This window comes from Bombus huntii, chromosome 9 (genome assembly GCF_024542735.1).
Source record: "Bombus huntii isolate Logan2020A chromosome 9, iyBomHunt1.1, whole genome shotgun sequence".
NCBI lineage: Eukaryota > Metazoa > Arthropoda > Insecta > Hymenoptera > Apidae > Bombus > Bombus huntii.
In genome coordinates, this window is record NC_066246.1 from 12,393,852 (window position 1) to 12,408,123 (window position 14,272).

Sequence of the window (14,272 nt, forward strand, 5' to 3'; positions counted from 1 at the left end):
TATTCATATAGAGAATTTATTCATTTATGAGAATTTATCCATTTTCAAGGATTTACTCCATCCTATTCACATTCTAATCTTTACAAAACATATTTTTCATAACATGAAACTGGATACTCCATAAGCCTGCAGTAACTACTTCAAGGAATTCAATCAAGGAGAGAAAAATTTCTCGGAAAAGCAGTTATGAATTATAAACCTACCTGGCAAATAGCAAAAGCTACAACGCATATTTTAATGATATGTTAATTTTAAATTTCACGACAAATTTTCCAAATAATTCAATAAATAGAAAATGACAAAAATTCAACGATATTCAAATCTATTGTATTCAAGCCTTTATAAGCCACGATAGTATAATCACAGATAAGGATCAGAGCGAATAAAACATATTACAGAAAAAATTTATAAAAAGAATTCCAATACAATAGCATCGAACAGGTTACACCGGTGCAAGAAACCCGACAGTTCATGCGATTATTCAATACCATGTGTCAGAACGAATCAAGGGACAAAGCTACGAGCACGTATTGTGTGTCACGTGAATGGCTACTGCGTTTCATTTACGTTCCACTTAACGCGCATGTCCAGAGATTAGATTATACAAGGGTTGATGCCAAGAGCACGACAACGCCTCTGGAATAGGATGAATTCTTCGTGATAGAAGATCTCGTATTGACAATAAAGAGAGATCGCGGACAGGCGCAGCTGATTGCTCGCAATCGCGAACAATCGCCACGACTATTTGCTTACTGGCACACTTCATTAGAATCATTTTGTTGTACACGAACGAGATTCCACGCTATCAGACTGATCCAATATTCCGTGTAACTATCGTTCGTGTTCTCTCCTCTTTTATTATTTCTTCTTGTTATATGCTTTCGTCTTTGCTCCACTTTATTGTCCTTTATAACCTCGTTATATTACACCGTGTGGCACTTTCACGCCATTGTTGTCGAACTTCCGTACGTTTTATAAATTACGATTTATCTTCTTGTTAAAATTGTGATAAATGAAGATTTTCTCTTGTTACGGAGACATCCGAGTATTTTTGTAACATGATGCGCCGCACGGTAAATATATGATGTCTTACCCAAATAATTCTCCGTATGACGTAACTGTGTCACGTTCAGAACTACAGCACCTCGGGGAACCGTGGCCACCAAGTTGTAACCCCGTTCCAAGGTCGGCTCCGTGAAAATCCCGTCGATTAAGTGTCCGCCGCAGAAACTCCAGAAACACTACAAATACAGATGCAGATTAATCAGTATCGCATATTGCAATTCTTTGAAATATTTTTAGTAAATCAATTGTAACACGACTAAATCTTTAGTTATTATATTTTATATTCTGAATATTTATTACATAATACATGTATATAATAAATCTTGGAGCGCATTTGAATAACTCTTTGGAATTGGAATAATAGTATTTGAATACGTTAAAGCGATGAATGGGAAGCGTCACAGTCTAGTTATATAGTGATATAAACAACGTAATGTTATTTTGTTTTACTTTCATTAGCTTTCGAGTACAGCACCTTGTAACAAAATTGATCAGAAAGCGACAAAGCACAACATTGTCGGAGGGAAGCAGGAATGACACGGAAGTAATAATACGTTTGTACGCTCTCGACGAGGAAGCAATCAGATTGTGCTAACAAAAATAATGGAAAACGTTACGCTCGTTTTGTCAGGCACATTGCTTGCATTGCAATACATTGGTACTCGTGATAAATATCTTTTGGCTTTTATTGTCGGGCTGGGCTCGTACCATGACTCTGAACTCGATATTTTTTTGGTTTTTTTTTCACGAAGCAACATGCAGGTTCATTGTCTATAAATACTACGAGCTCGACTCTTTTCGTATTCAGCGCAAAATATTTAACAGACTTTTCAGAAGCAACGATAAAGATCCAATAAAAAGACAACGGTTAGGAGATAATAAAGAACATTTTATAAGAAGTTTTCTTTAACTCTTTCTGTGAGTCAGAGAATAAATACGATTTGCCAGACAAATACATTAAGCCTCCCTTATTCAACGACTATATATATATTTTCTAAAAAGAGCAGGTCTGTAAAAGCTACTTGCTGCGTTCTTTGTTCTTGCTTTCTAAAATAGAATGTACACAAGATAACGACAATCTTGAAAACTTCATTAAGGAGAACAATTAAATTAATTCTAATAAGATCTCGTTAGTCCTTTTAGGTAATATCGTTGAGTCATAGATGGTTGTATTTCCGATTACTTAATTTCGATTTAAATTTTATATACGGGTTGGATAACATAGAAATTTTTAGCGAAGAATATAAAATGTTTAATTATTCTACTTTGACAAGTTCTTAATTAACTAAATGATAAATATATTTCCTTTCGGTAAAACTAAATCGATTTGAAGTGTGTTATGACTTCTTTACGAAAATATCAGGAAAGATGTGCTTCTATTATTAATAATGGATAAAATGAAATTTTTCCACAGTCTAAAAGAAATCCGACCCTAAAAGAGTTAAAATCAAATACATAAAAGTATTAATTGATATAATTAACCTTAAGCTCTTATGGATCATTTAGATCTAAGAATATCAGTTGAAAATGAAAACTAAAAATGCCAGTGAAAGTTAAGGAAATCATTAATATCATTAAACACAGAGTATTCAGTAGAGCCCCATTAGTTAAACGAAATTCGTTCTGCTGCTATGGATAACCATTTGTCCGCCCATGCAATCGGAGATGTCTCTATATCACGAATTTGTTTGATTGCCAGTCGCTGCTGGTCACTCAACGAACTATTCTTAGGGAACAATTAGTAGAAACAGAAACAGTGTTTGCACACGTGAGTACTTAGCGTGTCGTCTGTACAAACAAGAGTTTCGTGATCGAATCGAAGATTTCAAATATGAGTCCGCGACGCGAATTAGTAAGTCACAACACGCGTGCCAGGACACGTGTTTGGACGTGTAAAACCGTCGTGAAATTATGGCTGTCACGGCATAAATTTAGCTACGTCGCGTTCCTCCGCGTGTGTCCGAAAGCCAGCTGCACTTTGTCGTTTGGCCTCTGAATCGCGACGTGTCGAGTGCACCGGAAATCGTGGATCGCTTCGTGGGCGATCCGAACGTAACGATCGAAAAGGCAAAAGTGGTTATTCGAAGCTCCTTTGAGTTATGGTGTTTCGAATGTATAATGCTTTTATTAAAGAAACGACTGACTGCGTCTTGTTCATATAGGTTTAGTGGAAGACGTGAATGAGAAAAATAAATTTCTCAAGGAACTCAAATTAATGCAAGAAATTATTAATTACTCAATGATTCAGTAATAAAGGAATTTTTTATCCATTTTTTATTTTTTACCTGGAAATCAAAATGATGAGTGAGAAAAATGTATAATAGAAGGAAAAGAACTTTTATCGATATATTTTAAAGATCATTTACACCACCGAGGATGCATGATCGTAAACTTGTGAATTTTTATGAAACATTGCAATTTATCATTTTCTCAACTCTGATAGCCTTAGTATTAATAATATTTAAATTTTGAAAGTTTAAAAAAAATATTGTTTATGGATTATAACTCACTATGCATAGAAGAGCTGAAACAACCCTATTTTGGATTGTAGAATTCTTTTTTTTAAAGATGTTTTATTAGATAATTACACATATAACACAATTCTTTTTTTTAAAGATGTTTTATTAGATAATTACACATATAACACCTCTATTTTATTAAGTAGCTCATTTCTGTTATGAATTTCTACAGATATTACAAGACTGGTGATTATTGATATATATAATTTTTCTAGAAAACTGACAATATGTACTTGAAGGGAATGGTAATTGAATATTATTACGTACTTGGCTAAGAAAATCTTGTTTCATATATTATGTTGGTTGTGGAGGTTGCTTCACGTCAGCTGACGTATAATGTTAATTGTTTAACGGTATGTGACTCATTATCAGAGGTCTCAAGTTGCGATATAAGATCATATAGCGACCTATAGCAATTATTGTATTTTGATGTGTTTAACAATTGTGCATACTTGGATGTGTCACCTCGTTCGTTTACTATATACATGCGATGTTGGCTGGAATGCGAGACGCAAATTAAAGGTTATGGAATTTTAACAAAACAGTTTCACAATAATACATTTAAAGTAGATACTCGTGTAAATTTACAATGTAAAAATGTATTCTGTAGCATGCGTATAGAGATCCAACAAAGTTAGCATGTAGAATAAGCACAGCGGGTCATAAATTAAAGTATCGAATAACTACACCGATTGCTATCTTAGGACTGCTAACCGCTTTGATTATACTTATAACTAAATTATTTATAGATTTCATTCTGATTTAAAGTTTTGTACAATAAAAGCAATATCAGCGATATTTTATTTATATGTTGAGTACGGGCAAATATATTGAGTTGCCCGGAAAGTTCATTCCGATTTTTAAGAAATTTGGTCGACATGAAAGATCGTACTGAAAAGTTTTTCGCCGAAAAACCTGAGAGGTTCTGGAAGGATGAATTATCGAAAATGGAAAGTATGAAAGATAGAGAAAGGTTACGGATGTATATCGAATCGAAATGTATTTCGGCGATCCAATATTAATTCTTATTTCGATAAACGTGAAAAATCGAGAAGAGGGATTGTAACATAGACATAAATTCTTATTTCAATATACTGTATAAAATATATTTGATTCTGTATTAAAAAAGATTTGCAGGATTGGAGTCTTAAGTAAAGTTTAGATCTTCAATAAAATATTTTGCTACTCTACACGATTAATGCCAAACAGGATCAAGACAGAGATCCTTTCACATTGATTTTGCTAATGATTAATATCTTTTCGTAAGTATCATATTCATTTGATTAATCTATAATTTCTTACGATTAATCTTTTCTTTGATCTTAAAAAATTTGTTAGAACTTTATCATTTGTCATAACTGGTAATGTAAAACGCATAAATCAAAATTAATATTTCTAACAATAACCACACAGAAAAACTAAAAAGCCTTAGTAAGTAAAAGGATTGTGCGTAGATTTATAACTCTCGGGTTGCACCGTGGCGGATACGATTAATATTCGTGTCTCGTAAACGTCTCTGTTATTTGCGACTTTGATCAAGCGTAGAAAGAAAAATTGCAATGATTTCTTAGAAGGAGTCTCTCTATTCCTGTGCACGTTGTATACTACAGTAAGGACGTAATTTCTGTTTGTCAGTAGGTGGGGTATCAATAAGTTGAAAATAACGTTGCGAAAGGAAATTCGAAGGATATTGTGACTGCACATATTTGTGATTGTATACGCACGAATGTTTTCTATCTCGTGGTTGATGAAGTTACAGAAGATTAAGATGATAAGGGATTGTATGTTAAATTGCTTTTAGTCTCCGTACGTGGGATTAATGTTGCATGGGCGTAGAATCGGTATATGGGACGCGAAAGACGAGTATAAATTACAGCGAAGACCACATGGCCACGTATGAGCAAGTGCTTCGATGGTGATTCAGGTCGGATCTGGAACTCCGTATCTATTACCACTATTTGATTGGACGATTAATAGTGCTCTGATGGCTTTCTTGAAAATTTGGTTCTATTTCGGTACGCAGTTTCGCAATTTGGGAATGCGTCGATCTCGCCGGCAGGCTAGGAATGATATTGGACGTTTATCGATGCCTTAATGGAATTTTATGAAGGGATAGATATATCTAGTTTATGAGATCTAGTTATGAGTTTAATTTGTTGTTGATTATTTATTTTTCTGCCGAATTTAATCATATTACTGTAACTTTATATCGGTGGCTTTTATGAGCCATTTCTTGTAAATTGAAATTTAAGCAGTGTAGATATCATACTGATCTATTTTATCAATTGAAGAATAGAGTAAATTGATTATATGTACATTAGAACTACCTCTGTTTAAATTTATCAAGGAATTTGTGATTATCTGTTTATAATATCTTCTTATAACAAATAAACTTACAAGTAGCAAGTCATTTGTGATTCGGTTTTAAAGTCAAGTCATTCGATAACTGGATAATGAAATTGGAAAATTCACTAATACTCTGATATCGATCTTAAGAAAGTAATTTATAAATCAAACTAAAAATTTCATTACTGTAATACTGTATCATATGACGGATATAATATATCATATTATCAAAATACTGTACATGATTTACATTTAACAATACTCAATTTATAGGATCGAAGCTGACATGAATCTTTGTACTTATGCAATGAAATTGAGAAATTAATAAAAATTGAAATTGATAGGTTTTGCTTCTGAGAGGGTCGCACATCAAACAAATATCAAACTTCACGTGAAATAACTGCCTATAAAATTAAACGATTGAAAAAGCTCTTCTGACTGTCAGTTCGTTTTCTAGCGACGTCTAATGTCTACGTCCTTGATATCCGCTAGAGCTGAACGCGACGCTATTCCGTTGTAGCGCGACACTTATTTTTTTCAGTAAAAGCTAATCAGTAACGTGCATATAAAGCCGCGCCCTAACTGACACTCCTCGACTCTTTGATTGGATTAACCCAGGATGAATGTCAAGTTACTTCGCCGCTTATATGCTACACCTTGTCCACTGCTTAATGTTAATTGTATGAATATCGCATGAGCGAATTTATGCATCGGCCAGGGTGTAGAAGGGAACAATGCGAGTGGCGCGGACCTTTCTCGATTACCGTTCGATAATGTCAAACCACGTGAAACAGGTCCCTCGATTACCTCGATATTAACAACAAGGGTCAGGCGTAATGCGCACGAACACCGGATCTTAATGTTATCTCTGGTCGATCGTTATCTCGGATTTGTATTTATGACAACGGCCTTGATTTACAAACATCTCCGTGGGATTATGGTTATGAAGAAATTTATGGAATCCCTTAATTACGTAACGAACTACGCGCTAGACTAGAAAACGCAATAATTCATTCGAAAGACTCGATCGGTACAGTATCGTGTTCAGATACTTTCTTTCGAAGAGACTGCTCTTTAAACTTTTTGTAAAGTGACTCCTTTTATTTCACATTTTTTGATTTATAAAAGTTTCTAAAAGTAACATATGGAATTGAATTTCCATCTTCATTCTTCTTTTTTTCTTATCACTATACCTTTTACACTAAATCGCAGTAGGAAAGAAGACAACACCCTTATCATTCAGATTGAGGAAGATTAGAAAAACCACGAAAAAAGTTTTAGAAGAATACAATGGCGACTAAAATTTAAAAAAGTCGTGATACACACAGCTGAATTTTTCTTATCATTCACAGAAAGCATTAATTTGCATATAAAAATAAGAAACTTCAAATCACAGTGCACAGAATTAAACTTCCTTTCCACGATACTCCATCGCTAGAGAATCGCACATCCATACTATTCGTTAATTTCCAAACTTTACGGATCAACCATTCGTTACACGACCAAAAATGTTACATCAAGATTTATGGCGTAGCGGTAGTGACTTGAAATAAACGACGAAGCCACAATACGCCACATAGTTCTATATGCGTGTACATACGTAACGCACACGTGTCACAAGGTTTCGCGATACTTTTAGAAAAATACACGCATATGCATTTGTACAGTCACATGCAGCGGGTAGCATAAATCCGTGGAGGTGTTAAAGCACATTAAATTACGTCGTGCCCGTTAACTTGTAATAAGCGAGCCGTAATTCTCTCGAGCAACATTTACAAGCGGCTCATACGAGGCCACACCAGGTGTTTACACTACGATAAAGCAGTTGCGTTCACGTGTACCTTGTACCCGTTCGTTTCAGGAACCACGTGTGCAGATTTTATTCACGTGAAAATCAAGGCTTCTGTATGGTTCACAATGCTACGAGTATTTTTATCATCGTTCTATACACGGTGGTGAGACGCATCTTTCAATTACGAGTTAATTAAACGCAAGCTATGCTAACCACGTTAAAATCGTTAGATTTAGTAGGTTACTCGTATTAGTAGACTGGTCACGTAAAAATAGAGCATCATTCTATGATGAGATATGTCTGTCTATTTCTTAAATCTTTTTCGCTACGTAGTGTATTTCTAAGAAACACATTTGAAGAAGATACGTTCGAATAAAAAATTAAATTTATGGATTTCTTGGTTCGAGCACTGTTCCAACGCCTTGACTTCGTTGCTAAAATTTGACCTGTTTTAAGATTGTAGATTCGCAATTCGAATATTGCTTATGAAGGTGATATGAACTTGAGATTTTGCTTCATTTGAATATTGGTTTAATATAGGATTATTTTCCAAGGAAGATTGTAGAGAAATCATACTTTCTACTTCTTGCAAATATTTCATATAAAGTGTCATGATGTGTCATACATCGTAATGGATATTATAAATACAAAAAAGAGGGTCGAAAGTTGTGCGGTCATTAAGATAAGCAGCTAATTAATAATCGGTTTCAAAAGGGCCTGATGAATCATCGTGGTTCTACGAGGAACCCTGCAGGTTCGGTATTATGCTTCGGATCCACGACGATGAGGATTAAACCGTTCTAGTGTCTACCAAAATAACGCAACAAGAATAAACGTCGAACTCGATTCTCATGCTATGCGTTATCGGTGCCGATCATCGTGACGCCATTTATCGTGTCCACAGTGAAATACGAAAGTCTGACTCGCTCACACTTAGTGTCACCTGTCTACTTCCGATAGATAAATTTGCATCGTTTATCTCTCCCTGGTTTTTCAATAAGGATCGATTTAAGAACGTTTATCAAGATAAAATGTTACAGTTAACTAAAAGTTTCTTAAATATTTGAATGTATGAATCTTTGTGCAACTTACCATAATTAATAACGAATTCTTGAATAATGGTAAAAAATTGGGAAAATGATAACCTATGAAATTTTAGTAGTGTTATGTCGTGGATGGTGAATGTAGTTAATTAAAGGAGCCGAGAAATTAAATGATCAATTCTAAATATAAAATTCAGTTTTGAAGTGTAGGAAGTATTATTTTATAATGTAATATGATACCTAATAATTTAATATATGTATATATCTAATTTTATGTAATAGATAGGTAAAATAGTATAACAGCGAAGGAAGAGTTTTATTATATACCATATATCATTGAATAAATAATATGAGAATATATAATTATATTATGTAGATCCTTAGTTTAGCAACAGGTTGAAGGAAGAATTTCTCCTGAGAATAGAGACTGGTACTAGTAACACATTATCGTAATGAAGACCTTGTTATCATGTAACATATTACACAACATTTATTATATATAATTATTATAGCAACAAACATTTCTAGTTCATTTCGTAATAAATTATCCCATTATATTCTCAACAATATCTCATAAGTAATTTTTGACTACATCCTACAACTTCATTGTAGTAGGCGCAATTTTAATATAAGAAGTTTTCAAGACAAACCGGTTACTAAAGTGGTCCAGTAATGCAGTTCAGAAAGCTGTTTCCTTATTTAACCAATACACACGTATTTTATACTGATAAGATTGACATAAACGTGCTGACGTTCAATTATTTCCTGGTACTAATAACGCAAATATCTGCATATTAAATTTGTTATTTCAAATTTTTTTATTATATATCTACGTTTATCTTAAATAAATTAGGTAAGGAATAACATACCAATTACGCAACCATACTCGTTTCGTGCTCATTTTATATCCAATAGATTGTACTAATCTACAACTCCTTTGTTTCCAATTTTCCTATCATACCTACGTTTATCGAAAACAAATTAAGTAATCAATACTACGCCACATACATCACCGATTACGAAAACAATGCATACTTAATGTTTTATTTTTAATTTTCTGTATTACTTTTATCTCAAATAAATTACTCTAAAAAGTGAAATTGTAGTGCAATTGATGAGATGAATAAAATTAATCTATTTATAAAATAATCAAGAAAATGAAGCAAAGTATTTTGAAATGTCGTTATTCTCTTAAATCTTTGAATTGACATAACGTTACATCGAACATTTGTAGAAACATTTCATCATTTGAGGAATTCCATCCTTCTTTTCGCGCCTCTCAACCAGTTCCTCGCGCCGGATATAATTGACTTTTCTCGATAAGACCGGATTCCGCGGCGAATTCGAAATGCTTTTTCACGGTGGTCCGACAAGGCGAAGCGCGCCGAGAGGTGCGTCTAAACGTCTCGCTCTTCTCGCCCGCTCGTCGATCCTTCCACTTGGCGCGAGCAATGAAACTCGAGGCGTTTGCAACCTGCTTGCTGGCGCCGGTTACGCGTGCACGCTTCGTAATGCGCCAGATGAGAAAGGGATGAGACGCGAAAGCAGAACCGATAGCCGGCGAATAAGCGCGGTCACGTGCATCGTCATCGCGAAGTCGGACATCGTCGTAGAAACCATTCCCTCGACGATAGAAATTGTTACTGGAAACTACAAATGAAATACACTAAGCCCTTAAGTGTTTGTCCATAAAATAATACGTATCATGATGCATAAATATTTTATTTATTTAAGATATTAGAACTGCTCTCAAGTTATGTAGAATAGCATATATATTTTTAAATAAAAATGTTTTTTTGGGAAAGGCTATTGCTTATATTTGCTGGCTAGTTATACTAAACACAATTATTATTAAACACAAAATATTTAAAGTAATTATCTTTGATACCTGCCTTTGTAAATTCTAGTGTTAGAATGTATTTAGTTGAATTTATTCGCGCGATGTGTGTATCGGATTCCTGAAATAACGAGTCGATTTTTTATTTAATCATAATCTCTTGTGCAAGCTTGAGTTGCATACTTAACGAGTGAAAAGACATGGCTGCATAATCGAGGAAGGTCTTGTATAGGTAATCGGATACTAAAATATTATTGAACTGTTTCTAGCTATGAGCATAATCTGCAGAAATTAGTATGTATCTCTGGTATTAATTAAATCTAGATATTGGACTTGAACGTGTAATATTTTAGATATTCAATGTAATACTCTGATGGTTACAGTAATAGCAATAGTAGTCTAGAGGCTCCTAATGAATTAACGTTTGACAGCTTGCATGTTGTTGTTTCTCAAATTTTTAAACCCTTTTCGATTTAATATTTTGCGTATATTTTATTTATTAATTAGTAATTTAATTAAATAGGACGGTACTGCTTCAAGAAAAATGAAAATTGTAAGAATTGTATTATTAAAAATTATCAAGATGTAATTAATAAATCTATATAGAAAGACGGAATATTGAAAAATTCTCACGAAGAATATGAAGAATTATATGAAAACAGTCAATGGAGACTCGAGTAGCTTATGGCACGTGGTCGACGAGCAATAGAAGTCCAATGATTGTAACCTGCGCGATCGTGACCCTGCACTAAGCGCGTGTCATAACGTTGGGACAGAGACGAGACAGGAAAGTGATAGCCCATGAATAAATATCTTCTTACTGTCAGTCGAGAAAACGTGCGCGTAAGAGCAAAATGATCATCGTGTGTCGAATGGAGGAAAATTTAATTTAGAAATTAGGTACATCAAGACTGAAGCTAATTATTTACTTATTACTAAATATAAAAGTATAAATTTATTCATAATACAAGAAATTATCATGAAATTATACAATGCAATAATGACGCAAATTATCATAAGATTATAGAGTTATTAAACCTCTTCCCAGTTTAAAAGAGTTTTATGATCGTGTAGCAATGTTTACGTAAATTAATTATCCTGAAATATATCTAAAGGATTAGAATTCACAACGTTCACGTTGATTATAAAAATGCTATAAAAAAATTTCTTGTATATATCGCAATCGTTTTACATCTGACGACAAGGAAGGAAAAGATAGTTTTGCAAGTAAAATGTTTGCGGAAAGCTATGGTATATTTGTAATTTATTACAAAACCTTGGCCTCAGAGTGCGTCTTCTGCCTGTCCTCTGTCACGAAAACGGGGAAATATTCAGAGACAACAAATTTCCTGAATGTATCATATGCAACTCATCCATGACAGATGATATTTTATGTTTTTAATTCGTTCAATTAAACTATCACTTCGTGTGCAATTTATTTATCTTAGATATATTGATTAGGTGAAGTCTTTCAACTCATCAACGTTAAATATAGTTACAATGATCATGAAGTTTCCTTATACGTTATATTACTATTATTAAGTTTGTCCATATAAAATGTCGTTTCTTCTGAGTTTGAAGTTTTATTGTCGATTCTCAACCATATTAAAAAGAAAGAAATTGGCTATAAGACGGTTTATATCGCAATAAGGATATCAGAATCTCTTGTGATCCTAAATAATCAAGATATTTGCTTAATTTATAATCTAATATTATACGAATCTAATTATCCTTATATGAATTTGGAAAGTTGCTTCAAACATAAATTTAGCATTCGAAGAAGGTTAAATATATTCTGCCTTTCACCTAAACAATTTTTCAATGCATAAATTATTAAGAAAAAAAAGCAATAAATAAAGAAATTATGACAGTTTCATTCTAAGAAGATTTTAATTCCAGAATTGACAAATTTGGATTAAATGAAAAAACCTACCTATCTACAAAGAAATAAATAAGATTTCCAAATCCTTTTTCCGCTTAAATTGTCAAAAAAATTCCATGCAAATTAATCCTCCAATATCAATAGACCACTTTTTGAAAAGGCTACTTTCAGCTATCCATAAAGGGGTTCCTGTACAAAGAAAAATCAAACGTAACATCCTCCAACACCTAAAAGGTCAACTCCAACGCATTCTACGAAAAGACACTTTACAATAACTCTAAAACACCCTGAAGAAGACGCGTCTCTTGAATACCACAGACCACCTTCAGCAGCAACGTGGGCGCAACGTGATGGATTCCGATTCTCATGATTGATGAATGATCTTTAACCTCAGGAATGTCACACGAACGAGATTTAACCGATAAATTTGGATCAAGGATAATATTGTTTTCTGGTAAGAGCAGTTCGAATCTGTTATAATGTGTTATTGGGTCGGTCTAGGAATATGTGTTACGCTGAAGATTTAACGGATGGAATGCGTTTCACACAACGTGGTACTTCTTAGACAGACCTTGGGCAATACAGACGGGTTTTGGCTCATCAAAGGAAGGAGAAAAATCGACGCCCGTCACAATTAAGCAGCGTAATTTACGACACACGGGCGCCAATAAATAAAAGAACATCTTGTTTTCTCAACGGAGGGTAGCTTGTCATCATTCTCTTTATGATCAATCGTTAGGCAAACATCGCCGGTGTCTTTATCCTAGATCAGTCCTATTTCGACTCAGTAATCAACGTGATTCGCATCATATAACAATATTTCTCAAGAAACGTTGATTAATCGTAAGTACAAAAATACCAGATTTGCGATGGATTTATTATACATGTTGATGAAGATGACGTTTGGTCTGACATAGTTTCTCAGAAGCTTTGAACAGCCGAGAACTGCTTTCAAATAGATAATAAATGAACGATACAGTATCAAAGTAGTCATGCGTTAAATTAGAACGATTATCTTGATGATTGGTAACATTTTAATAAGATATGATAAGACAGTAGAACGATGTTGAAAGTGAGAAAGGATATACTTCTTTATACCATTGATTTCTAACCTGTTTCCATATTTATTAAAAACTATGTTAAGGCAGTAGCTTTAAGTTTGATTGACATAGCGCAAGATTTATGCATCTTTTATGATAATCAACGAGAGAGTGGTAAAATTGTAAAGCAATAAATAACTTCGTTAATCGGTTCTCATTTTTCCTTCACGACATGGCGCCTTTATTCTCATAAAGCTGACGCCCTACCTCTTTTATCTCCATGAGGATATTCATACCATATAAATATTCTCTTAGTTTTATTCGAACTCAACAACTCCTTTTACGTGCGATGAACGCGATGCCGGACCATTTCTGACTCATACTACTTTGTTATTTAGGATTTATCTGTGTTTTACGTAAAACCGAGGCTCGTCCCGCCAATATATGTTCCACGATCGTCACTTTATTCGTCATAGTTCCTAATGGAGACGAAAAAACCGGTTTGAACGGGTCCCTGGCGAAGCAACGATATATTCTTTGTAATTTTGAAATACAACCGTTCATTAAAGGCGTACGCGACGACTATTTATCTTTTCGGCGACAACGAGGTCTCGTTAGACCGTGTAAATGATAATAATAACGATGATTAAACTAACGACTAACGCCAGCAACGATTCATTAGCTACTCGATGCGAAAAACATTACTGAATTTACGAAACACGCCTGGCCGATTTGCTGGACGCGTCCC

At 34.0% G+C, this 14,272-nt stretch overlaps 1 protein-coding gene across 4 annotated transcripts in view; it reads right to left on the minus strand.

The window, feature by feature from the left end:
- LOC126869634 (thrombospondin type-1 domain-containing protein 4-like) overlaps window positions 1-14,272 on the minus strand; it is a 29,949-nt gene that overhangs the window by 5,851 nt on the left and 9,826 nt on the right. For all 4 annotated transcript variants that reach the window (XM_050626460.1, XM_050626457.1, XM_050626458.1 and 1 more), the window contains one exon: window positions 1,094-1,241. In XM_050626460.1, coding sequence (XP_050482417.1) covers window positions 1,094-1,241 — 148 coding nt within the window. The remainder of the gene's footprint in view (window positions 1-1,093; window positions 1,242-14,272) is intronic.